The 27695-nt window shown below is 37.9% G+C and overlaps 1 protein-coding gene across 1 annotated transcript; it reads right to left on the reverse strand.

Annotated features, from left to right (window-relative positions):
- Nucleotides 1-122: 122 nt before the first annotated feature.
- parga (poly (ADP-ribose) glycohydrolase a) lies at nucleotides 123-26860 on the reverse strand. The gene is made up of 18 exons (XM_047812088.1): nucleotides 26235-26860; nucleotides 26018-26078; nucleotides 25273-25905; nucleotides 25053-25191; nucleotides 23473-23595; nucleotides 23266-23340; nucleotides 22447-22521; nucleotides 18254-18346; nucleotides 16561-16715; nucleotides 12245-12324; nucleotides 12095-12155; nucleotides 10489-10564; nucleotides 7294-7441; nucleotides 4773-4851; nucleotides 3636-3744; nucleotides 3233-3338; nucleotides 1801-1929; nucleotides 123-1010 (listed from the first exon to the last, which is right to left on the reverse strand). The coding sequence occupies exons 1-18, from the start codon at nucleotides 26323-26325 to the stop codon at nucleotides 847-849; spliced, it is 2397 nt and encodes a 798-aa protein (XP_047668044.1). The 5' UTR covers nucleotides 26326-26860; the 3' UTR covers nucleotides 123-846.
- Nucleotides 26861-27695: the final 835 nt, after the last annotated feature.

Genomic DNA, 27695 nt, shown 5'->3' on the forward strand with positions numbered 1-27695 from the left:
AAATGATGCATTCAAAATGGACCTGGGTTTCACACAACTATAGCTAATAACGTCTATTGCTGATAAACGTTATATTTAGATTGAAATGTCAAACTTCTTAAGAGCAAACAGATTAACTGAAAGGTGTTTAACACATTTAATTGACAATATTAAAATATAATACAACTGAAAATGATTCACTACCTTTAAATAGTAGGTATAAATCAAGGAAAAAAAAACAAAAAACAAAAACAAAACACTCGCGCATATAAATCTTAAATTGTTTAAAAGTACATGCCGAGCTAATCAATTCAATATCGCAACACACCATTATACTGCAAATGCAAATTCTTTCACTGAACAGTTACAGAATTTCCTTTATTGTGTAAAATTTAACATATAATGAAAACTGAATTATAACAATACTTTTCTGAACCCCAAAAGATGTCTATACTTTGTTTTAATCAAGTGAATCTCAGCATTTTTATAGTTTTCATGCATACATTGTGATCTATATGGTTCTACCATAGAGTATAGAATCTGCTTATGTGCCCTACTAATAGTCCTCCAGTACAGATTAATGTTTTTTGTTTTTTTGTCAAATAAATTTAAAACAAACAGTTCAACACCATGTTGTAGATCTACGAATGTGTCTCTGGTATACAGGGAAACACAAGTACCCAGCAAGCAGGAGAACTGGTGCTCCACTCTCAGAGACAAACATTTAGTGTATTGTGACTTGAAGCATTTCCTGTGCTCAATAATGGTATACAGACGTCCATCACATCTCAGAAAATCACCTAAAAGATCTTTTCCTAGAGAAGAAGGAAGCACTAAGGATGCATGTCAGTTCATGACAGGCCAACATTAATGTCCATCTGGAGGAGAACTGGAGGCTGCAGTGGGCTCAGGAGGAGGATTTGAGCTGATCTGATCATAGATGAAGCCGTATAGACTGACATCAGGCCTCGGACTGTGACTGTTCTTCACCACCATATTAAAATACTGCTTCAGGAGGCCATATAGTTTACCTAAAAAAGTGACAGAGAGCGAGAGAGAGAGAGAGAGAAAGAGAGAGAGACCTCAATCAATAAGAGCATCATGGAGTCTGAACATCAACCATAAAACAAACAATAAATTAATTAATAAAAGCCAACAGGTCGTGGTGAAAGTTCTGAGCCGATTGAGTGCAAATCTCTAGACAGGCAAACAACCACTGCAAGGCTTGAGTCATCCATCTCACTGGATTGTGTCCTTTCTCTATTGCCACTTTAGATAAAAGCATCTACTAAGTTAAATAAAAAAATGCAACAAAATTCCAGATCTGATAATAGACTATATGATCAGTAAGGAATAAGAGCAGATCATGGATTCCTCTCATACCTCAACAATTTGGTACTGACTAATTTTTTTAATGAAAGAGCAACATTATGGGCCTAGAGGTATTTCTCTGGTTTCAGAGCATATGGCGAGTAATGGAGACATTCTTCCATCTTCACACTTATGTCTGGGTTTTTCAGCCAACACTGTATCCAACAGGACAAAGACAAGTCAACAGAAAGTCAAATAGTATATGAAGTTTGTTTAACTAAAAGTGAAATATTCATTGGCGCTTGGAAAAAGATCAGGCAAGTACAGATTTGTGTGAAAGGATTTGCCTGTATATTTATGGTCTTTATGAAGGTTAAGCAAAATCTGAACATTGTAGGTTTTTGATATTGAAGTTTTGAGAAAAAAATGCCTTTGTTTCAGAAAGCTTGCCCTGATGTCAGAGGATCAGGCCTGTTTTAGGATGGCTGCCATGAAAAACCGTGTTCTTACCCACTGTCACGTTTTTATCCGTCAGAAACGTGTGTAGATCATGAACGTCCCTCATGAGAGCAGAGTCGCCGAATGTGAAATAGGCCACATCTCTACCAGCCTCTGCTGCTGCCATTAGCTGCAGCAAGGCTGCGAAAACAAAGTCACATGTCATTAAACTGTATTAAGATTCACAAACCAATCAGTGCTAATGCACCATATGCTGGGGTGCACTGGCTAAACATTCATACGCAACTGCTTAACGTAATAACATTCATTATTTAGAGCAATCCAAAGAATAAGAGGTACATTTTATGGATCGTCCACACAAACGTATTATTATTACACACATACATTACTTAAGAAATAATAAGGAACTGGCTTTCATTTTTTGTTCCAAGCTCTTAGCTTTAGAAAATATGAGTGACAGGTCCTTTTTTAAAAGTAAATAATCCACAGCTAACATTCCTTATTAAGACATTCAATCTTAGTCATCCAGCATCAAACAGTCTGCGAATACGTTAAATATTTTAAAAGGCTTGATACAGCACCCATTGATTAATGAATAACGTGCTAATGAGAACCGCTGCTTACAAAGTAATCTGTAATACCGCCTTCCCTTGACATGGAAATACTCTTATGTATAAGTAGCTAAAAAGGGTAGTGTAAAAATAACTGTATATTAAGCTGCATTTCTAATCCTGCTGGTAAAAGAGCCAAAGCCGTGAGGGATTATGATACAGAAAATAGAAACTTATTTTCAAAGGTGATGATCATTTCACTTACAATGAGACTATAAAGACTACAGAGAAAACAAAGTTATAGCAGAGGCTGAACAATCAAACCTTTAAGTGAAGCATTTGTCATACTTGTGGCAACTCATTTACTGTTGAAGCTGATCAATATAAAAGAGAGTTGTAATTACCTCTAGATAAATAAATGATTCTGAGTCAGGTAATTAGATTAGATAAAGCAGAAGAAAGCTCCATTTTAATCTCTTGTTTATAGAATCTAAGTAGCTAAGTAGCCTGGAATATAAAGCACATGAGAGGGATGTGTGACCAAGCAGAAGAGCTCTCATAAGTGCCTGACTCGAAATACCATATTGACATTCTATAATTGAGTTTTAATTAACCAAGTGAAGTAGCTAATGTGACATTTTAAGTAAATATTGACATTCTGTAGATAATAAAAAGACTTTTAATAAGTACTTATGATAGCTTCATGAAATGATCATGATTCAAATGATTGCTAAGAACCAGGAAGCAGCCCTCTGGAGGTGCTGATAACATCCTCTTCATTCAGACATCACACCTTATTCACGGCAGACGCTATTAACATTAAACACTAAGTGGATTTTTTTTTTAATTCATCACTCCTTAATTGGTGATTTTCAATGTGAAAACCAGATGTTCAATTATGTAGCACGCCCTGAGCCAATTGGCTGCTTTACCTTTGAGTCGTGTGTCTCCCCCGAATGCACCACATCCCCAGTTTCCTGTGGCAATGGCTGAGAGGTTCTGGGTGTCTACACCGTGCCGCACAAACCCACAGTACGCCTGACAGAGAAAGAAAGCGCGCGCGCACACACAAATTGTAAGCAGCAGTAACCCTCTGGGAAAGTAACCATGGGGACATGCAAAAGTGGATGCACAGACAACTCTGGATCCTCAGAAGGATTACAGGTCAGGACGCCGTCAAATTCTGTTGATCATATTTTAGGCAAAGGAGACGATGGAAACACAATTACCTTTATCAAAAATGCAGGGCAAAAAACAGCAGTTCAATCACAGCTTTAGTTCACTTATTTGCAAAAGACAGACTAAATTGATTTACATCCAAAACTCACTACTGACCTTGTTGAGTTCCCTTGTGAATTTCTCAGGGTGGAATTGCTCCATGTAGTGTCTGTACTTCAACGCATCCACTGCCACAATCTCTGTACATCTTCTCTGCCACTCATCCCTGAGCAGGAAGGAAGGGCATTATGATCAAACACTAAAAATGGCTCCTATGGTAGATTTACAGAGCAGAGGAGGAGAATTTCATAAATTCATTTAGCTAGCCCACTGGACAAGTGAAAGCTCCAGTGTGCTTGGTTAGTCCCATGTTATGACTGCCCAGGTTTCCAATAAACTAGGCTAAAAAGCTGCAACAAAAATACTTTAGCTCCAACATATGATGAGCTAAATGGAAAAAGCAGGTGCTTTGTACCACAGAGACATATATGGAATATGATTATTATAATCAAATGAAAAAATGTTCTTTGCAAAAGTCATTAGGAAGGATAAGTGACAGAAAAAAATGCTAGTTAATATTAAATAATATTATACAATAGCCAAATTAAAGCCTGATCTTCTGCAGGGCAGCTGTGAATAAAATAAAATAAACAAAACAAATCAACACACAGTTCTAACATCGAAGCCTAATCTGACTGTCCAGAATTTGTCCATCACTGCTGGATTACAACACCAAAATGCCATTATCTACAACAATGAAACACAATTATCTAAAAACAATGTGCTTCATTCTCAGAGCTGAACCTTTTATACTGACATGACACGCTCAGTTCAAGAATCCAGATTTCATAGGAGATAAACTGTGCTATGCCAAGCTGTCTCTAAGTATGTTAAAGAAAATCTAATTCGAATTTTGTGATCTTTAAATTTTCTGCAGAATACATGGAGCCACCCTTGTTTCTGAACCTTTAATTTTGACTTGCATATGATATCCATGACAGAGGCTACTTTCAGTTGTATGCTCCTTGTTAAACATATTTATCCTGCTTGACATTACGAACAAACAATGAATACTGATGAATAAACTGACCAGAACCAAAATATTTCCTATTTATGTTTTGTGTACATATACATATAAATGGAACAGGCCTATATATGTGGTCAGGCTAAATATTTTTTCAGGCTGTAATTTAAAAGTTTAATTGGAAAAGTAAAAAGCCTAGCATTCGATGACATATTTACTCTACTGATTACCTTGGTGTCTCATCTTTGTGGTTGGCCTTCCATCTGTAGCTATCTGCATAGCCAGAGTACTTACTGTACTGCTCAGTGCCTGCACACAAAGAAAACAAAACAAAAAAGTATTAAAATACTTTTAAAAACACTTTGTTGCCAGCAGGTAGCATCAGGTAGAGGAATCATTTTAAACCACTTTTTATGAAGTGGATTCATTCATTCATTCAGGCAGCCAAAGTAGGGCCCACAGAGATACAGTGATAAAAGTTTCAGTGATTCAAAGTCAGCCCATTTGGTAATGCACACAATGAATGCACAAGTTTGATTCCATGCAATAGTGCCATGGATCAAACTCTGTGGTCCGAATCACTTTTCACCTTGATCCAGTTATTCATTCATTAAGGTGATGCCTGTGGAGGCAACAAGCTGATCCAGGAGGACCTGCAGACACTACCAAACTAACAGTAACGTATAAACTGTTCAGCGGCCTTGGGGTCCTGTAAGGTGCCCAAACAACTGAGCTCCTCACCTAGTCATGCCATGCAACCTAATTTACATAACTAGTGTAGTTTTATTGTTTCTGTCATTATCCAGAACTCATGACTATCCTGTTGGGACAATCAGACAAAGAGTGACCCTAATGACCCCCATGAAAGGTATAAAGTCTACACAAACACTGATGATTAGGGTAACCAGAACCAAACTGTGTCCACATTGGTGTTTGCATACATAACCCACAAAAGGGCAACATAGAGCCAGTTCATTAGCTGTGATCAAGATGAAGGGTTGGGGTCAGGTAGTATTAAGCCACTAGTGAGGAGGACATATGATAGATAGTCTTAAATAGATTAGACCATTACAGAAAGTCTTCTGAACAGATCACGGGTCAGATTTAAAAAAGAAAGAAAGAAAGAAAGAAAGAAAGAAAGAAAGAAAGAAAGAAAGAAAGAAAATAAAAGTAAACAACTACAGAGTAGTAATTGGCCTCTACTTTGCATCAGATCACATTAACTGTCCAACTGGATCTAATTATCTTCATTATCTTTACATGATTGAAATATTTTCATTGTTAACATGTGACCCCAACAACACAGGACAAACAGGTCCTTCTCAGCGGTCAGCTGAATCTGAGTGAGTGGGAGATGGCATGGGTGGATGAGGAATAGCTTGATCTATCAGCAAACTGCTCCTTATAACAGAAGCCAGCCTCTTCACACGCCTGTGAGCAAGACATGCAAGACTTTATAAAACCTCTCCCACTTCACAATCTCCACCACAGAAATCATTTTTCTTCTTTGTTTCGAAATCTGCCAAGCTACCAGGATTAATCAGACAGAGAGCTCTCTAAAGTCTAGCTTTCTCTCTCACCAGTATTATTTCATGAAGTAAAAGATTCATTGTATCTTAAGAGAATCACAAAGACTAATACAGAATGAAAGGCAAAATAATGACAAATATTTCATGCATAAACAAACAAACATTAGATGTCGACATATTTATACGATTTCTAAAAACAGATAAAGATGTAAAGTGAACAAAGTGCAAAATAGTGCATGCACATACAGTAGACATGATGCTAAGCATGTAGCTTGATATCCATGGTTATGTTGGTACCAAAAGATACAAAATGTAATCTTATTAGACAATCTTATATACAACAGCTGAGATTTAGATCTATTCCATGTACCGCCCATCACCAGATGTTTCTCAGGGTACAACTAGCTAGTGATGGCAGGGTTTGAGTCCCTCTCACACGCCCACAGCAGCAGCAGGCACCTTGTTGTGATGTGGAGGCTGTAGTGAGAGATTGATGTGTTTAGGATGCAGGACACTAACTCATGACCTAGGCTTCTCTTCAGAGCTCCTGCTCAGTAAAGGAGCAGTTTCTACAGAGTGGGGAGGGTGTGTGTAGTGTGTCGACTCAACACAGTGAGTTGAAGGGTGAAAAATAAGGCAATTCGGCTGGGGAGAAATGAGAAATAACAGGGCAGCCTGGAGTGAATCAATGTAATGGATTTACGTTCAAATTGGATGGAGAAGGGAATGGTCGAAGAATGAATGGAACCCAATGAATACATAGGCTTCGGTGAGCAATGGCAAATAACTTACTAAGGAAAAAAGTTACAGATGGTCAACTCAATTTACGGAGAGAGAAGTGCTGAATACTCGATGGTGGTACAGAACGAATAACTGACTGAGTGCTGCTTATGTAAATTTTGATTAATTGCTATATCACCAAGAAAGTTTATCAATGCTAAAATGAAGCTGGAATATCAGATTGAGGAAGTGTTTACATCTGAGGGCGAATTAAACTACTAACCAGACTATTAAAGTACAATTCAGGGAAAAGGAGCAGACCGCTGACTTGGAGGATGAGATTGATCAAAAGAATGAAGTAGTAAGAAAGAACATCAGGAAAGGAGGAGCAGATGTCCGTGTGTGTCTGAAGCAAAGCAAGATTGAGAGACGGGGAGCAAGAGACAGAATAAAAGGAAGAAGAGATGAAGAAAAATTGTGTGAAATCAAGTCATTTGTTTACCTGTGATGATAAGGCACTCGTTGTGTTCCAAAGCCTCAGTAAAAAGACGTGAGACGATAAGTTCTGGGTTGATGAGAAAGCGAATCTCCTCCTGAACCAACCCTAGTCCTGTTACCCCTCCTCCTACCATCCTGTTAGCAAAGTCCACCTGTAGAAATAAGACACACACACACGTTGAGTGGCAACAGAAACAAAGATCATTATTATACATTTCTAAACAATGATCAGCTATCCTGAAAACAATCTGAATTTGCTTCCTTTTCATTGTACCCTATATGTCTACAAATGCAAAGTGTAGAACTTCAGAATTTCATATTTAGTTTGGCAAAGTTTGCACTTAATATAAAAAAAAAACATCAAATTTTGTTTAAAAGGGGGAAAAAACCCGAGAGATATCAGCGTTTGATTTATGAAACATTCACAACACCACAAGCAGTGATCCGAGCACAGATGATCAATCAGCTTCAGCTGTGTGGACACGAGCTCCTGTAAGATTATTTATCCACATGTCAGATGCACAGGACAAACCAGTTTAACCAAATGTACATCTCATTTACATGAGGCACGTACCACAGTTTAATGCAAGGTAATGTATTCAGTATTATTCTTATCCAGGATACGGGGGAGTAAATCAAACAGGAAATCATCATGTCCGTCAAACTAATATAGAGGTGGCTGTCATGAATAAAATGATTCTTTTCTGCAGCCATAAAATGTTACATTAAAATCACAAAATTTTGTAATAACCTCCAAAAACGAGTGATGTCCACAGTGAGAGGCTACATAGTCCAGTTAGTGATGCTTGGTGCCAAATGCCTGATTCACATTTACAGAAATTGTAAATTCTCATCTTTTAGATCATTTATTTGATTATCATCATGTACATATAGTACTCAAGTTGCAATACTAAGCTTCAATTACTGATGACATTGATTTTTTTATTATTTAGCCTAAAAAAAAATTAACATACATAAAAACTGAACGCACACACAGACAGATAGACAGGCAGACAGACAGACAGACAGACGCACGCACGCATACAGACAGACAGACGCACGCACGCATACAGACAGACGCACGCACGCATACAGACAGACGCACGCACGCATACAGACAGACAGACGCACGCATACAGACAGGCATACAGGCAGACAGACAGGCATACAGGCAGACAGACAGACAGGCATACAGACAGACAGACAGGCATTCAGACAGACAGACAGGCATACAGACAGGCATACAGACATACAGGCATACAGACATACAGGCATACAGACATACAGGCATACAGACAGACAGGCATACAGACAGACAGGCATACAGACATACAGACATACAGGCATACAGACATACAGGCATACAGACATACAGGCATACAGACATACAGGCATACAGACAGGCAGACAGGCATACAGACAGGCAGACAGGCATACAGACAGGCAGACAGGCAGGCAGACAGGCATACAGACATACAGACAGGCATACAGACAGACAGGCATACAGACAGGCAGACAGGCAGGCAGACAGGCATACAGACATACAGACAGGCATACAGACAGACAGGCATACAGACAGACAGGCATACAGACAGACAGGCATACAGACAGACAGGCATACAGACAGACAGGCATACAGACAGACAGGCATACAGACAGACAGGCATACAGACATACAGACAGGCATACAGACATACAGACAGAAAGGCATACAGACAAACAGAATTTGTTGGCGGTGTTGTCTGAAAGGTGCCATTACTAATCATTAACAAGAGACTAAGGGTTCCTGGATCTTGCTGCAGCGTGAAGCTGTTCTGCAATAGAGGAACAGGAGCAGGCCATGCTGCTGGCTAGTCTCACTGATCAGGTGACTCAGTTTGGGGTTGGGTTGCTGAAAATCTTTTCAGCACTACTGACAGACTGTCAAGCCCTGCCCTAACTTCCAGAAATACCACCAATCTGCCCTGCAGGACCTCAGAGCCACCCCAGTGGGATCTCCCAGTGTTGCTCATGTGTGTGCATCAGCTGTCAGCATATGCTGTATCCGGACAGAGGAGAGGGGAGAATGGGTGAGCTGGCATGACAAAGGTAGACACTCTGGCTGCAGCGGTGTCAAGATGCTGAAACGCAACGTTGGGGTGAGACTGGAGATCACATCAACACTGACATCATGTGACAATACAAAAACTGAAGTGAACAAAACACATCAGCTGTAGTTCAAGAGCAACAGAAAAACACAGCACCAAACAGCTAAAGCAGGAACATGTCCGTTTTGGACATTTAGAATTCAAACTCCATTTAAAAGAAACACCAATACAGCTGATAAGCTTTACCAATATTAGACCACAACTTTCATGTTTGCCATTTAAGTAGGATACTACAATGCTGTTAAAGCATATTTGATTGTTGATTGAAAGAATACACACACACTACTGAGAATGATCTACAATACAAAGTGATTCTTTATATTAGTAATAAATCCATATTCATTAAAAGCTAAATATCTTGTTACACCATTGGTACAGTGTACTGTAGTAATATTTGCCACACTGTGACTTCTGCAAAAGGAAGGAAGACAAAGTATAAAATGGAGCTGCATGCCTGTTGAGTACAAACTTAATATAACCGTTATATGCATTATTTATCCAACTATTCTGACCATATCTCTAGCAATCACAACACTACGATGCTTCCTTATATTAAGGGAAACTAAATAAATGATGTGTAAGAGCAATAGTTATAAGTTTAAAGGCAGTCAACTTTTATACACAAGTTGCCTGAAATCTTTCATGAAGCTTTTGATAACTCAAGCATTCTTACATTTCTCACGTGGATGAATCTGTGGTTACATGATAAACTGAGCAGTCAAATGCTGCCTCACTGCACATGGTATATGACAAAACCACAAAAAAGAAAAGTGTATCATAAGTAAAGCTCTTCTGACTACTGCAAGGTCTTTTACTGTTTATGGATTTTCTTGACAGAATTAAACATCTACTCCAAGACCTTCATTGTAAATATAATTGTTTTCCAGTATGGGGAAATATTTTCTATGATAAGCACATTTACAGAGATTCTATGCAGATATAATGTTGAAACCAGATTTAAGACAATCCCACTTTTTGAAATAAAGACTCTCTCTCATGTTTATTTGTTTAGGAGAATAAGGCATAACCTGTGTATGCTGTAAAGTGCTCACCTGCAGCATGCCATATCCCTGATCCTCAATGGTCCCCTCGAAGGAGATATGAAGCCGTGTGAGCCGTGTAGCCAAGCTGAGAGGAGAGAATTACAAGAACCCAATGTCATATATTCAAAGCAGCCCAGTCACCTGGCAACCTAAATCACTAGATCTGCTATAAATACTGTATTTGGAGAAGAGGACAAATGAGTTGACTATTTATTTTGACTTTACACAAGATGTATTTGTCTTTAAATCATGTGGAAGTTTTTCTGGGTCTCACAGTGTTGGGTATCTGATACCAATGGGTAATAATCTATTAGGTCCTTAATGGAAAGCTCTGCTAGAACTTCATTCAAGTGAAGAAAAAGGCAGACAGATGAGTAGAAAAGTCAAGGTCCAGCTATTCCCCAACACACTAATCAAAACTGCTTAGTTAAATAGTTCATCTATTCTCTCATTTGGTCACTAAAGGTATCCCTCCAGGTTCTATAATAAGCTCTATATAGTTCTCTATATTTATTACTTTATTCAGTGCTATAAACCTTTTTTTTCTCATCTATATGCCATGTAACTATATATATATATGCCTTCCACTATATTAACACCATTCTCCAGCATGCATTTATATTTACCTTGAATTTGCAATAAACACCTTTAAGCAAAGATCGTGCAGTTTGGGATGTTGGGAGCTGTAGCTCTTCTCCCTCTTTAGACCACAACAAAGTAAAAAGCTACATGCAGAAGTCCCCTATAGAAACTTGACCCCATTTACCATTCTGCTATACAGTCTGACACAAATGCTCATCAATGCATTGTAACCTGCACTCAAATAGCCCCCCATACATATTCACTACACTATCGACTGGTTCTCTTGAAAAGACTCTTTTTGGTCAGTTCCTTCCTTACTTATTACACATGGGAATGCTAGGGTCTCTCTTTATTGAATTAAAAGTTTCCAAATCCAATGCCATTTAGTTTGCCATCATATCGGACTGCTGTTGCAAAGAACACTGGAATCCCCTGAAGGGGAAAAAGTACTGAAGAAAAAATGTAATTAAAGCTGAAAAAATAATGTAATTAAAGCTCATTCCTATTTTTGTACTCAATATCAATTCTTACTTCAGCCCTTTCAACACTATGCAAAATTTTGACTCATTATTGGTTGTGATTAACTATGAATGCAATAAAACCTTTGCTCCAGTTACTAATGGAAGCTGTAAGACTGCAGCCTAGGTTTTTATGTGATTCCAAGCACAAGTAGTTCAGTGGTCTGAGATTTTAATAAGCTAAAAAGACAGACAGATCAACCTGTGTAAAGTAGATTTTTACTTCCTGCTCCTTCACTCAGCTTCCAGGCTGCACTGCCTGGGGAAGCAATTGGCCTGAGAGTCTACACAGTGCCACGCTTCATTTATCAAGCGAGCAGTGAGTTTGAAGGCATGATCTCTCTGAGTGGATGGCGAAAGATATGAGTGAGGCTCTTAAACTGGTTCACATTAAAAAATAAATAAATAAATAAATAAATAAATAAATAAATAAATATATTTTTGCTGCATAGGTCAAACACTCATTTTACATTTCCTACAGCACATACTACATTTGTATTAATATTTGAAAGTACCTTTCCCATTTAGGAAAACTGTTTAGGCTTTGTCTTGTAAATGTCACGAGACCAGTGAGTTCTGAAGGTGAAACAATAAACATGTAAGTGCAAGCCTCAATAATGTGAAAATGTACAGATCATTTAGGTTAGTCTGAATGCCAGGCTTACTTTCAGTGGTGACTCTTCGGAAATAACAAAGAAGAGTTCTGAGTTTTTCAATCTTCTGATGGGCGGATCCCTCGAACAATCTGTAGGCAAAAGAGACAAAACAGAGTCTTAAAACATCTCAAATAGAACAATGAAAATGAGAGTGGCATCATGAGACAAGATTCTTGTCCTCAGAGACGTCCATGCTGGGTCTCATTTCCCACAGACACACATGACCAATTCTAATGCTTGCTCGTGGAGCACACGTCTCCTCACTTAGAACAAAAATCATGGGGCTGCTGTCCTCAGGCTAAACGATACACTTATGTAACACTGCACAAAAAAACGACAGCCAGAGGAACACAACCTCCTTCTCTTAAAAGCCATTAAGGAGTTGCTGGTCTGCTTTGGAAGTCTGAAATAGCCAGACTAAAAGTCTTCCAGTTTGGCTTTCTGTATTCAGAACATCATGGTCTTCAAGCTAATCATGCATTAGAACAAGAAGTGATGCTTCTTTCAAAGAATATAAGACGAAATAGAAGAGAAAATAGCTTAATAAAATAAGAAAAACAATCTGATGCATTAAAAGCCCTTCATGGAGAATGAAAAAAAAATATGATAGAATTGGTTTATGTACATGGTTCAAGAAGGAATCGTCTTTAAAAAAAACAATGCATACAGTAAATGCACACTGATTAAATACAGCCCCTTATTTAGTCTCAGCATGTGTCATTTATTGAAACACCAAGACATGTCAAAATTGTATTGGCAGTAATTGAAAATGATAAATTGTACTAATTTAATACATTTGAAAGACTCCTACAATAATGATTTCACTTATTTATTCTCAACTGACAGTTGAACCCAAGCTCAGGACCGAACCATGAACTCTGGAGCTGTGAGGTTACACACTAGAGGTCTTCTCGGGTCTAAAGAAATGTACCCGACCCGAGGTGACCCGAATCACTTTTTACCTGAACCCGACATGCATAATTTTATTTTTTTTTAAAAGAAAGACCCGACCGAAGACAAAGCCGAAAAAATTAGACTATAGTCCGCCCCGACCCGTTGGCAATTTTTTTTTTTTGGACCCGAATGTTGCTTAACTCTACACTAAAGTAACCGCTACAGAGTGGACTCAAAATTAATTGACAGGTCTTTTTCAACAAAAATTAGCTTACCGCCAGCCACATGTCACAAGCGGTCTTGGCAAACAGAGGAGAGGCTGGAAAAGAACTCGAGTCGATGCACACACAGGTGATATAGTAGTTCGGGTCTTCTCGGGTCTGTTCCGTAAAAACACATTCATTTTAAATTACCCGAGACCCGATGCCGCTATTATTATACCTGACCCGTGTTCGAGGCACACGTGAAAATTATAGACCCGAAAATTATAGACCCGTTTTCGGATCTAAGTGGACCCGTGAAGACCTCTACTACACACTGAATCCTAATAACATTCTGATCTACCTGATTACAGAAAATACCAAACTGACATACAGTATACAATATATATACAGGTCTAAAAGCCCACCAGAAATCCAAAGCTCTACTGTGAGGAATTTTGCACAGAAAAATGCCTTCTCCTCAATGGTGTCCCCTAATTTCTAAAGGAGGGGGTGGGGCAGAGAACCACTGTACTGGCATGCCAATATTTAGCATAATATAACTACATCTCTGAGTGCCAGTCTATCCAGCATGTCTTAGAAGAAAAAAAAAAGAAAGAAAGACATTGACAGGTCTGCCAAATAAGCAATCTCTAAATTGCCTTGTGCTTGACCGTCGTGCAGCATGAGCAAATAAGTAAACTGATGGACAGTCATTCAATTAGAGTGGGCTGCACCATAATGATCTGCATGTCTGGAATCTCTACTGTCTTTGGAAAGCCCTTCTCCTATTGGCTGGCTCTTGCCATGGAGCAGAATAAGAATCTGATGCACTGACTGAAGTCCCTTTGCTGTGCTCATCTAAATAAGCCATCTGACTTAATGCTGCAATCACTCAGGCAATCGCAATCCAACTCACTTTAGCCATCTTTAGCCAGGGGAGATAAAAACCCAAAACAAATAAATGACTATAATGGGAATGTAGGGAACTGCAGCAGTGTCTGGCTTTGTCCATGCAGTCTGTGCAGTGTCTAAGAGAAAGTACACGAAGCAACATGCTTTATGGATGCAGATTTCTTTCTGTGTAATATGAATATTGCTCTTCACCAAACCATTTTTACACACAGAGCAGTGATATCCATCCAGCCAGGGACTTTATTTCATTAACTTAAAACCAAAGGTGGTATATAAGATTCCATGAGAAACTGGATAAGGTCTAACAAGAAATGTGTAAGCACTGCTGGTATCTAATGATATCTTAACAGCATTTTAACCCATGTGAATTCAATTAGCCTCAATATTATTGCAAACAGACACACAAAACATGATCAGCTGAGAACAATGTAGAAAAAAAAATTAAAAAATAAAAAAAATTAATAAAAACAAAGCAAAACTGTTAAAACTGTCTGGAAAAGTAAAACTGTACTCCATTAAAAAGCAAAAATAAAAAAATAGGTGAAAAGGTTTCATAAAGAAGTCCTGTAATGTCTCAACAAATAGCAGATAGATGCCTGTCCACTGTAGAGACCTCAGTAACACATCTCTATTAAGGTAAATTAATATACTGAGCCAATAAGATATTTTAAAAAAAAAACAAAAAAAAACAGACTTTATTGGTGAACCATTTATCGGTGGTTCTCTGTATCGGCTGACAATTAAGGATTCATTTGCAGTAACGTACCAGAAAAGAAAAATGGTATAGTGCCATATTTATATAGAAAGTTTCATTTACATTATGGCCACAACTTTGGTTGCTTGAGATGTGTTTAATTTCAATGTACACAATGAGCTACACAAATTTGACTAATATTACACTTTACTTCAATCTTGCACCAAATGTACCGGAGTCACCTGTATTAGCCGATGTTATCTTCAGTGAATTCTCAAAGCAAAGAGCTGGAGACCTCATTAATTAGAACATTTCACAGCATATCACCTTACAGGCAGATGACACAATCATTTAATATGAAGCTAACTTCATATTAAAAAATAACTATCGTGACACCTCAGTGGCTCTGAATTTAGTAAGACAAAGGGCAGCAACGTCAATGCAATAATAGAATAGAAATATGTACCACACATACAGCATGAACAAACTATACATTTTCTGAAACGGCTCTCTTATAGAAAATAAATTAATATAGGTTTGAAACGATTCCTCGAGTAATGTGAATACTAAATAATCATCGTAAACGGACTTCATCTTTTTACTGTAACTACACATGTAGCACTGTGTTTCCCTGTGTACCGTTATTACTGACGCACAACCCGCTAAACTCTGAACACGTGATTAAACACAGACGCTGCAAAGAGAAAAATAGTGGAACGGTGGAGAAAGCGGCTAATTGGCGAGGAGAAGATTCAGAAGAAAGAAAACGACGGAGTTTCCAATACGTTTGTAATAATTTCAAACCAAAACAGAAAGAAAACTCTGTACAGTTTGTTTTCTGTAAGATTGAACTGGCGTACCACAAAAGTCTGACCACAATGCCCCTTGAAGAGCTTATACAGCTTACACAGTACAAAAATTGACGTTTAAAACAAAAGACATTATTGCCAAATTCTACATTCCACCAGAGAATGTAATATGGCAATTAAATGTAGTAAATTGGTTTAGTTTTCACAGTTATTAATGTATGCAATATTACTTCACACACAATGTATTCAATTTCAGCAATAAAAATGTTAATTTTTCCAAAACTAAACAAATTATTTGTTCCTTTTGAGTAACGTGTCTTATTTTCTCTTGCATAAATAGCATTCGTCTTTAATAAAGAAAAAGTACTTCTTAACTGATTACTCGATTAATCGCTGGAATAATCGATAGAATACTCGATGACAAAGAATCGATAGCTGCAACTCTACATGAATCTTTAATTTTAAAAAAAAAGTATACTTAAGCAATTGCTATTAGCTGCACACAAACAGATAAACATTATTTGGCCAGTTTGGTTATGGTAAACTGTAATTAAATTGTCAGTATGAATGGATGAGTGGAACAAAAAGCTGCACCGTAAATCATTGTCTTTAACAAGCTGAAATACACAAAGATATGAACCACTTTGAAGTGTTTTTAAGATTAGATATTGGGGTAAAAAGTCTCGGTGATGATAAAGCACAAAATATGTGAGCAAGCTAAACCACTTCTAAGATCAATATCTGTACCTTCCAATATATAAGAGCTTTCAAAAGCCATGATGCTTTGAGTAATGATAAGAAATGGTGAGTTACCTGTAGAAATTAATCTCAGGGTAGTTGTAGTACTCAGACTTGCGTGAATTGCGCCTGGGGAACGTACAGAAAAAGGCGTTGGCCAGCAGGCAGGCAATTTGTTCCTGAGACATAGTCAGGGACTGATTCATGTTCTGCTTAAGCAGGGGGATTGGCTGCAAAAACGAAAAAGAGAGTGAGAGAGGGAGGAAAATGTAATTAGTTTAGCAACTGACCAAACAGCACGGCAGAATTACATTAAGCAAATGGCCAGGAGTAAGTACAGCACCCTGCTGACTTTTACCATAAACCAGCAGCAGGTATCAAGTATCATCTTCCATGAACGGACTTAAAGACCCTCTTAAGGCCAGCACACGACTAATCAATAGAAACATTAATAACCAGTACATAAAGTGCAGCTAAGCCAGTCAGACCTGGGAGTTTCTCGGTTCATCTGTAAATATGTGACCAGATTTATCTGCTTTTCTATAGCATGGATTTAGAGCAAGTAACAAAAATTTTCAGAAATTCATTTACATGAATCAATAACTGTCTTCTCACTTAATAAACCAAGTTATACAATAAATTGTGTGTGTAGAGAGAGGTGCCTTAGAACCTGCCTGTATATCTCAATAAACTCTACAGGGAAATGCTACTGTGGCTAGTGAGATCAGCTGCTTTTAAGGCCAAAATATTTACGTGGACTTGTGATGTATCCTGACTTTCCTTAAAATAGGAAAGATCTGCCAAGTACCAACATGTTGTACAGATGAACAGATAAAGTGCCACAAACACTGACAAGCTATAACTAAGTCTGTCTTTGGAAATGTTCAAAGAGAATCTGGTTTCGACTAGAGCTGTGAATCAGTACTGGGATCCTGTGGGATCCCAAAAAAATAAATAATAATAAAAAAGGGTATTGTTCAGCCAAAGCTCTCTTTGATTCCTGAGTGTCAAACCTGAGCACTATCATCATCGAAAGTAATTATGTGTGTTTTCACTGGTAGTGGTTTAAAAGAAGAAGCTCCCGCTTGCAATTTCATGAATTCAGGTAGTGTTCTGGGCAAATTCTGAAAAAAGCTGTAGCAAAAACTGTGCATAATATATAAACACATTACAAATGCAGTGCATAATAAGGTCAAATTGAAAACGCTATTATAAAACGCATGCTTGGTTTTGGAAGCATTTGGCAAATCATTCTCAAGAAACAGTTTTAAAGCCTCAGGATATCAATACAGGTGCTGGATGGTTTCCTTTGGCCTTCATTAGCTCTGCTTCTAATGAGGCTGGTGCAGATGTGGCAGTGTACTTCACTAACCACCTTCTTCACCCAGCAGCCCCGAGAGCCTGTTAACAGAGAACAGCCGCACATACGCACACCTGCCTCGGCCACTTTCATCCAACTCTCTCATTTGTTACCATTAAAAAGATAATGCTTGTTACACAGACAGAGTGTGAAGATACATTTACAGCATTTGGCAGACACCCTTATCCAGAGTGACGTACATACACACACACACACAAACACACACACACATACATACATACATATACACACATATATATACGACAAACAGGGAAGGAAGTGCAAGTGTTTCATGAATAAGTAGGTCTTCAACCATTGTTTGAAAATAGCCAGTGACTCAGCTGTCCGGACCCCTAGGGAAACTACAATAATGACTATGTTACTCTAAAGTGTGTGTGCAGGACGTACCTGGGTACAAATATGGGGTGCATTCAGGGCTAATGCTACCATCTTTGGTAGCGTAACATCAAACAGATACTGTGCCTCTGTGTGCTCCAGGCCCTGTGGATGAGAAATTAAGCTTTTACTGGCTGTATTATATGTAGGGTTTGTTGAAAACCATAAAACATAAAGAATGAAACCTACAAAATCTAAATGCATTTACAGACACTGACAGAGTGCATCACTGCACTCTTATGAAAGAGCAAGCATCGTTTTCAAAGACTGACCCTGAATGACCAATTTGACTGACTTTACAACGGTAGAAATCTAAACATAAAACAGTTTCTGTATTGGAAACAAAAAATTGTTAATGCACTAATTTCTTCATGTACTATTTATTCACTTATTCAGCTTCATTTTCTAAACACATATACCTCAGTGGTCTTATTATTAGTGCCCTCCTCCAAAGAAGAGAAATTTATAAAATAATAATAATTATTATTGTAAGTAGAAGAAAAAGGAGTAAATGTATCTTAATATTAAATTAACCAATATGTGAAAGTCTTAAATCTTTTATTTATCTTAATTAATCTTAAGCTAAAATTAACTATTGTTATGGATAAAAAAAATGATGAAATGTGAAGTAAAAACAAACAGAAAGCCAGAAAAATATAGAACATTATTATAACAAGTCGTAATCACAAGCTCCGTTCTAGTAAAAAGTTAGCCTGATGATATATTTTTTATGAATTTAAAAGATTTCTCAAATAAAAGCATCCTCTTAGAAAAAAAACAAAAAAGATTGAAGAGCAATATCGGACTCCTTTCAATTCTGTAGAGACTTTGACAAATAAAGATCTCATGAACAGAGGTTACAGAAACACTATTGTGCAATATCAAACAAACCCCCAATGGGGAATGACATCACTGGAGTGGAAATAAGAAGTGGACTTTGGAAAGCTTTCAGCTCACTTTTTCCACAACTAAAATAAAGTCAACTGTCCACAACACCCGTCTTTACACAGACAAAAAACAAAAACAAACAAACCAAAAAAAATCAATGCTTTACAATAACCGCTCCTATTCATAGGGTTTTCGAGCTGCACTAGCTGGCTCTGCAAAAACAAAAACGCTGCTGTTTTACCTTCTCAGTGATTTACAGCACACTTATTTACAAACATATCGGCTGCGATGGTCACTGTGATGAGTTAACAGCCTCATTTCTTCAAGGTTACTTGGCATGCTTGGCTGATTAAATGGGATTCCTGGAACAGACAGGAAAGGCTACGGGGAGGCTAAAGGGATTTTCTGGACAGGAAGAACTGACTGACAATTTTGCAAAGGAGCATTTATATGGCTGCAAAGAAGGCCTGACTAAACACTGTCATAAGTAATGACCCAGCTGACATCATAAAACGCTCCTCTGGGCATAATGAATTTGGTTGGTTGACAGGGAGAACGAGACGCTGCTGAAGTAGCAAGAGTTAGAGCTTTCTAAATCAAAACATTCTCCTTTCCAAATTCTGCCCATGCAGCTCAGAGAACTAGCCAGACGAACACACTTCTCATCTCTACCCCCTTTCATTAAGCCTCTGAGAAAGGTAGCTTTGGCCAAAGGGAAGCCACATCTTAATAGGTATCCCTATGGCATGTGTGGTTTCAGAAAGTCAGAGGACCAAATTACCATTCGCTTAACTCGTTTCTCTTAACCATGGCGCAGTGAAACACAAACTGGAAATCCCACAAAGAAAGAAAACTGTGAGAAATGTTCATCTAAATGCTTTATGTTAGGCTTTTCGACAGAGCAGGCAATGCTGACATTTATCAGACACCACCTCAGTGACACTTCCATTTCAGCCACGCTTTCACAACAATTTTACAAGACAGGTCCTCATTTGTATTTTTGCTTCTTTCCATAGCCATTACTCGTGGGCTGTCAATCAAAGACCTTGCCACAGTCCTTGTATATGAGTCATGTAGAATTGCTTTAAATTTATTCAAGTTCTTTAAGCATCAGAGTAAGGTGAAAAAACACTATTCTGATGCTTTAAAAAGGATTAAAAATGGCAAAGGAAAAAATGATGAAAAAAATGATTTAAAAAAAAACACACAAACAAATTCATTATTTAGGGAGCAATTACATTATATCTGAATGTTTTTGTAAATAAGTTACATTTTCTAATCTGAGATGCTAGTGCCCTCTGTTGATAAATAAAGATGAGAACTTAATGCATGCAATCAGAAAGCTTTTGACATCAAACCAATAAGAGATGAGTGGACTCACAGAAAAGAAGAAAAAGAGAAAGAAAAGAAAGAAAGCATTAGAAGGAAAAGCCATGATCAGACTTCTGAATCTCTATTTTGGAAAACAGTGAAAGAAGTGCACTGAATGTTAGGTGCAACAGTGACACAAACATCACTCAAGAATATGAATGGTTTGGTTACACTTTACTGTAACTGGTCATTTTGCTCCACAATGTACAGCAAACATAAGAAAACGAGGAATCTAAAGGGGAAGAAAATAAAGAAGGTATATAATACATGCAGTGTAACTCATTGGATGCAGTGGGTCTATGTGCATTTCCTCTGTGTTCTCCAGTTTCCTGGTACTTGCCAAACATGCTAGTTAGGGGATTAGATTAGTGTGTGTGTGTGTGTGTGTGTGTGTGTGTGTGTGTGTGTGTGTGTGTGTGTGTGTGTGTGTGAGAGAGAGAGGGAGAGATTCCCAGGTATTTTCCCTGTGTCATGCCGAGCATTTTTGGAGAATCTGCTGTGCCCCAGATAAACTGCATAGATGGGACTTTAAAAAGAACTGAACTTAAAGTTATGCTTCATTAAAATAAAGTGCACTTTGCTAATGGTTCTGATTAAGTTTCCTTATAGATTTAATGACCCACTTTATTTAATGTGCCATAAAATAACACAGGCAGCTTGAGCTACACGGTGATGATATTTGGCAGTAAAATTATTAAAGCAGGAAGGAGAAATGCTGAACTCTTGGCATAAACCCACACCTTGATTAATGAAAATAACTGGCAGGCACAAAAATGGCTTTTGACTATTAGTCTAAGATGTGGCATAATTCACAACTTTCCACATATAGTAGCAGGAACGATAATTCACCTCATAAAAAACTGGTGTGTAAGAAGACAGCATCCGAATGCGGAATTCAGAGATTTCATTCACACCTTAATCAGTTTGCTTTGAGGAAGCAGTTTAGCATTTATGGCTGTCCAGTGTTTAATTTAAAACAACACTACAGGAAATATGCTACACATCGTCTGAAGATCTGTTTAAATCAGTGGTTAACTGTTTAATACAGAGGTGTTCCAAGTTATCTGGAAAGCTACACCACGGTCTACTAAAAGCCAAGATCATCTGATAATCCTGGTGGAATCAGGTGTTTCTTGGCTAGAATGAAAACCTCTAAGATAAGAGATTGGACACCCTTGAACTAATAAATTAATCCTTAACCTTAGTATAAATCCTTATATCAGAATGAGCCCAAAATCCATCTGTTGAATGTGTTTACTGGCAGTAAGCAGGTAAACGGAGCGCCTCTCTCCTGCCAGCTGTTGCTCGTCACAATGAATGCCCAGCTCTGTGTTAATTGGTTGGTGCTTGATGCCACTGAGCCTCCAGGGAGCAGGCACCAGAAGGGCCAGACACAGACTTCTGAGTGTGCAGCCACTCTCAGGCTAAACTGTGCCGTCACTATGACTAAACAAAGCAATGGCCTAACTGTGGCACTAAATTTACAGACAGAAACTTCAGAGACTCTCTTCAGGAGCACATTACATAAACTACTTCATTTGTCTGCTCTGGAAATCTGCTAATCCTACAGACAATGAAATGTACACTTCACGCCTCATTGTGTTTGTTGTGACGGCACCAATTAACCAAAATTTTAGTTACTTCTTTTTCCTGAGGTCATTTTCAGGTTACAGTGCTGCATTATCTGTCTATTTTAATTACACTGCATCTCGCAATCTATTTTTTCAGCATTATATCCTGCAGAGATTATGGCAAACATTAAAAAAGCATCCTGATTAATTTTCCATCGATTGCACTATTAAATGAAAACAATCTGCTTAAATTGAATGAACACACACATATACACACACACACACACATATACATGTATATATACACACACACACACATACATATACACACACACACACTTAAATGAATCTAAATGCAAGCCGGCAGTTACTCACCTCAGTGCAGAGAACATTTAGAGCTGTGAAGTCCCATCTCTTAGCATGTGTTGTATTGTAAGTCAATATTGCCTCCTGTGAAGTTAAAGTTTGCTTTAGAAAACTTTTAATTTTTTTAAGTTTTAATTCTTGATGTTAAAGTTATACATTAATGGTAATTAAACAGATGGAATACAACGAAAAGTAAAAGAGAAGCGATCATAAAATCTTAAAACGCTCAAAAGCATCTGTATTGAAGCAACGTTGCCATCTTCTGGTGACTCAAAATATGTTAAAAGGCCAATTTGAACAAGAAAAGATACAGTTTTGATGTAAAGATTCACATATCTGAGGCTATAATTAGGAGGAAATCACTGGACAGTCAATGACTGAAGAGTCTCCACTTTATTTGTAATGTCTGATACCATTTGCATCCCTCAGCTTTATTGCATCTCTCAGTCAGGACCAGAGAACTCTCACTCATTGCTGAAGGCCCAGGTTTACACACTGAAACGTGATTCATTTCTATAGCCATATTTTACAACAATAATAGAATCAAAACAGAACTACTATATATGAATATTATATTAATTCATCTAAACTTTCAACATTTAAACAAATTAGTTGGATTGAATTTAATGCTTGAGAGTTTTAAGTCCATAATTAATGTACAGGACTGTTGATCACTCATCAATCTGTGTATCATATTATTTCAGGAAAAAACAGTCGCTCCTAATGAAATTGTAATTGGGTATAATTTTGCATTTTTCAGTGGTTATGTTAGTATAAAAACCATACACAGCAATTACATGTGCATAAATTAGCATCCTTTAAACCTACCCGGATATCTAGGGAGCTTTTGCTTTCAGTTTCCAAGGCAGAAATAATGAGCTCCCATCGGCTCTGCACTCCATCCTGGAACAACATGGAAGCTCAGTGATAATGTCCGACTTAAAACAGCTTTATAATTATTATTTCATTGGTGTGCTGTTAACAACCTAATGAAGACTTGTACTCAGACTTGCTCAGCCTGGAGGTGAAATATACCTCATTCTCCATAGGAAACAGGTTCTTTTCAGAGCAGGGCATCTTGACATGCATATCGTCCCAGGCATCCTGGAACTTGTTGGGATATGAAACAGGGACCTTGCCCTCTATAAGCAGGTCAGTCTGCAAGTCAGTGAAAGATAAGCGCACGATTCAGTGGTGGTGATTATTTTGCACTGTAAACCTCGGATGATAACCCAGGAAAGAAGTGCAACATCTATATAAATCATTAAAAATGAAAGTTGGAAGGTTTACAAAAAAATTTTGGCACAAACATGTCACTGTAAGAATGCCTAAATATTAAGGACACCAATGGTACACTAGTTTGCCCAATGACAACTACAAGTCTGCATTTGTAGTATTAGTGGTTATAAGTGCAAAATGTCTTACTTCAACAAGAGTCTGGTGTGTAACTAATTAACTAAGAGTTTACAGAAAGCCTTATCAAGCAGCGGTGCATCACTGACCTGCCACAGTATGAATTTGCTCATTCTGCTGTTTCATTATCAATACATGAACTACAGAGTGAACCTGTGACCTAAACTAGCTGGGGAAAAGCTCTCTTTCAGATCGGTTTCAGCTATTGAAAGAATGTGGTTATGCACATTTTGAACAGTTCCTACTGGGAAACCAGCAGCAGACTTCAGAGCAGATCAGAGCAGGCTATGTGACTGTTTCTAAAGATTTCTCTTTCATGCTGCAGATTTTACATTTCAGTTAATTTCTAGCGAGCTCATCTAATACAGTAAATAATACATTTACATAACTATTTGGATAAGACACATATATAATGGCTTTGTTTGATACTTTCAGTAAAGCACATTAAAAGTCATTGGTGCTGCTCACATGCTTCCATTCTGTAGTGTGTGAGTAAAAGCATGTAGTGTATGATCAAACCCAAACTGACAATAGTGCCCAAGGCCAGTACTGTAGTACTGTGAAGTCCCATCTAAAACTCAAATAAAATCTGAGTTTGACTTTTGAAATGCTTCTACATAGATTTCAATATCCATTGCTTTATTTGGGAGAGAAGATGAGCCAAAGAACACTGAACTAGACCAAGCAAGCAATTTAAGAACTTAAGAATTTCTTTTTGCATGTTGTTCAGTGTAGATTATATACAAGTAGTATAAATTCATTTCAATCGTCGCTTTTTACAATTGACATTGTCTCAAAGCAGCTTTACAGAACCTAAAACATAGAAAAAATCTTAATATAAAGAATAATATAAAGATTATATTAGTGATAATAGATGAATGATTGGATATATTTAAATGTGTATGTATTTATCCCCAATGAGCAAGTCTGAGGTGACTCAGGCAGCAGAGGCAAGGAAAAACTCCCTAGAATGGGAGGAAGAAACCTTGAGAGGAACCAGACTCAAAGGGGAACCCATTCTCATATGGGTGACACTGGGGGTGTGATATATATATATATATATATACACACACACACAGTCTGACAAATGTTGTATTGATGCAAAAGATCACATGGAGTGTGTGACACAAATCTATACACAAATCTGTGACATAAATGTGTGACAAAATCTACAACTCCTACTACTGATGTTTAGAACTTACCCGGATGAGGACTATGTGATTGTCTGATGCCCTGAGTGGGGGGAGGGCCGGAGCACACATTGGCATCCTCCTCAGCTCCTCTACAGGAGTTCCCAACCACTTCCTGTCAACACGTGGCAAAGTCACCAGCACTGGCTCCCTGGACAGAAGTAAAACATTGCGGTAAATCAAATGATTGTTAGATACAGACAAGAAAACCCTTTGCTGCATGCGTGTATACCTTGTCTGTGACTGGTTAACACTGGAGTCTTGATTTTCCATCAATACATTTCCACTAGAGACAGAATTATCTGTTTCCATAGCTGTCACATCAGGGTCTTTGATCATTCCAGGTCCAGCTTTAGTGTCAATAAGGTTAGTGGATTCTCTCGGAGACGAGGATTGAGCACAAGGTGCCTGAGACTCTGCGCTGGGATTGTGGCTTTCCACTGAGCTGTTATACAGCAAGGATTTGCAGGTTGGGCTCTCTGGGCTCAGCATCTCTACATCAGCACTTGTGCTCTGAGATAAACTGAGCTCCAACTTCGTCTTTTCTGTAGATATACTTGCTACTTTGGTAAGATTAGCATCCGACGAATTCGATACAAGAGCCGCCTCCTCGGTGGTGGACTTTGTCTCGATGACAGCATTATCGCTGTCACTGCTAATTGGTGAACTCAGTCCATAAGTTACCTCTGTGTTGGAGTTAGTGCTTGCTGGAGTTTCTCCAATATTTTTGTCACCTGGTCGTCGCAACGTCACATCAAAACACTTGTCATTTTCTTTCTGCTGACAAACATCCTTCTGGTTGCACTCAAACGATTGATGACAATCACTTCTTACGTCTTCAACCTTCATGTCACTACTGATATTGCTGTGAAAATAATGCATGTTCAATATCATACAAAAGGTTTTTTTTTTTTTTTTAATTAAAACAAGCTCGGCAAATTAAGAAACCTGTATCCAGCTAAAATGAAGACGTCTACCTGTTTACTTCCATCTTAGTTTCCTCCATATTTGGCTTTAGAACATCGGTGGATAAAATACCTGAAATGGAAATGATACCCAAGTCAGATATTTGAATACAGACTACACAAAGAATGCAGTACAAATGTGACCACAGAAAAGAGGAAGAAACAGACACAAATTTGTTTTGTATTTTTCGGACAACGTAAAGTGTTCAAGCAGAAGACTTTTCCCAACCTCGATGTGTTCCTGTGGCTTCTTCCACACTTCTGCCAGAGGAACAATCCGCTTCCAGTTTCAGCCTTTTCTCCGTTTGTAAAGCGCTCATTCTTTCATGACCAATTAAATATAGTTTGTCTCGGCAAACCGATATTTCCTGCAGTAATGTATTAAATCGTTGCTAGCAATTTGTCCAACTATTCAGACTCATTTGCTTTTACACCCTTCTGTAGCTTTAGCTAGCTTACAACACAGCACTTTAGTACCACGTTCAGCTTAAACACTTAAGTAATAATGTTTTACTACTGCAACGAGAGCGATGCGATTTACAAACCTCGTTAGCCATCAGAGGTTTACTTCACTGGAGCAGAAATAGCAGCTAAGCTAACGCATATCAAGCTAAGCGGCTAATTAGCTAAACTCGCTAAACTGCTAGTTCAGACAAAGCCGAGCAAAACGTTTATCCAGGTTTCAATATAAATCGCACGCATGTATATCATGTACATTTTGATAAATGAAACAAACTATAGCCAAAGTTTTTTCTTATGATATCACGGAGCGCATAGACAACAAGCCAAACGGTTCGCTATCGCGACAGCTCTGCGTTTGCAGAATTGTTTTACTTTCAGTCTTTCAACATTCACTTACGGCAGATCAGAGCAACCAATCAAAACCGTGATTTCTGACAGTGGGTTGGATTTACAGGGCACAACTGTGGTAGTCAGTTCTGCCGTATGAAGAGAAGAAAGTGTCGCAAATACATAGCAAACATATGGATAACCTCAAGCATTAATTATTGCACTGCACAGTGATAGCAGAGTTAACACAACGTTGCATGTATTTTATAAAATGTATATAAATAATTGAAAATCAAATATTACTGCTTAGCTGTGTGTCCTGTCTCAAATGAATGTCCCTTTGGTGTTCACACTAGAGCTGCATTGGTTGTTGCTCCACTGTCTGTTGTCCTGTTTTATTAATTATTATTTTGTTTTTTGCTCTTTGTGCACTTTTATCTAGTCTTGTTTAGGTCCTATTTAGTTCTGAAGGTCCTGAATGAATGTTTTACCAATAGTATATGATTGAAATGACAATAAAGTAACTGCTTTCCAGATATTATTTCTGCTAATAAAACTAATAAAGCTAATAAAGCACTGCAGGATTTAACATTTCTTAGTATCACTGTGTGGTCGAGAGCTGTACTATAAATAATGTGATATAATGATAATAATAATAATAATAATATAGGCAATTTGTAAATTTAATGTTAAGTGCTTAACCTATAATTGCAAAGATATTTAGCTGAATATCGGTCACTGAAAAATTGTCTCTTTTTTTTTTTTTAACCATATTTAAATGGACAGATGGCTGTGGTTCTTGATGCAATGTTAAAATATAAACGTATTAAGTTTAGGAGCACAGAGAATAGTGACTGGAAGCAGCGCAAGAAGAACAGAAAGCTTTTAACCTGCAATAGAC

Source organism: Tachysurus fulvidraco, chromosome 4 (assembly GCF_022655615.1).
Source record: "Tachysurus fulvidraco isolate hzauxx_2018 chromosome 4, HZAU_PFXX_2.0, whole genome shotgun sequence".
Taxonomy (NCBI): Eukaryota; Metazoa; Chordata; class Actinopteri; order Siluriformes; family Bagridae; genus Tachysurus; species Tachysurus fulvidraco.

Excerpts from the sequence above, each read along its gene's own strand:
- parga (XM_047812088.1), bottom strand. The coding sequence starts at position 26,325 with ATGAGCGCTTTACAAACGGAGAAAAGGCTGAAACTGGAAGCGGATTGT. Across the intron at positions 23,596-25,052 it reads ATCACATAGTCCTCATCCGG|ACTGACCTGCTTATAGAGGG; the intron begins GTAAGTTCTAAA and ends ACTGACTTGCAG. Across the intron at positions 1,011-1,800 it reads GGATAAAAACGTGACAGTGG|GTAAACTATATGGCCTCCTG; the intron begins GTAAGAACACGG and ends TCACTTTTTTAG.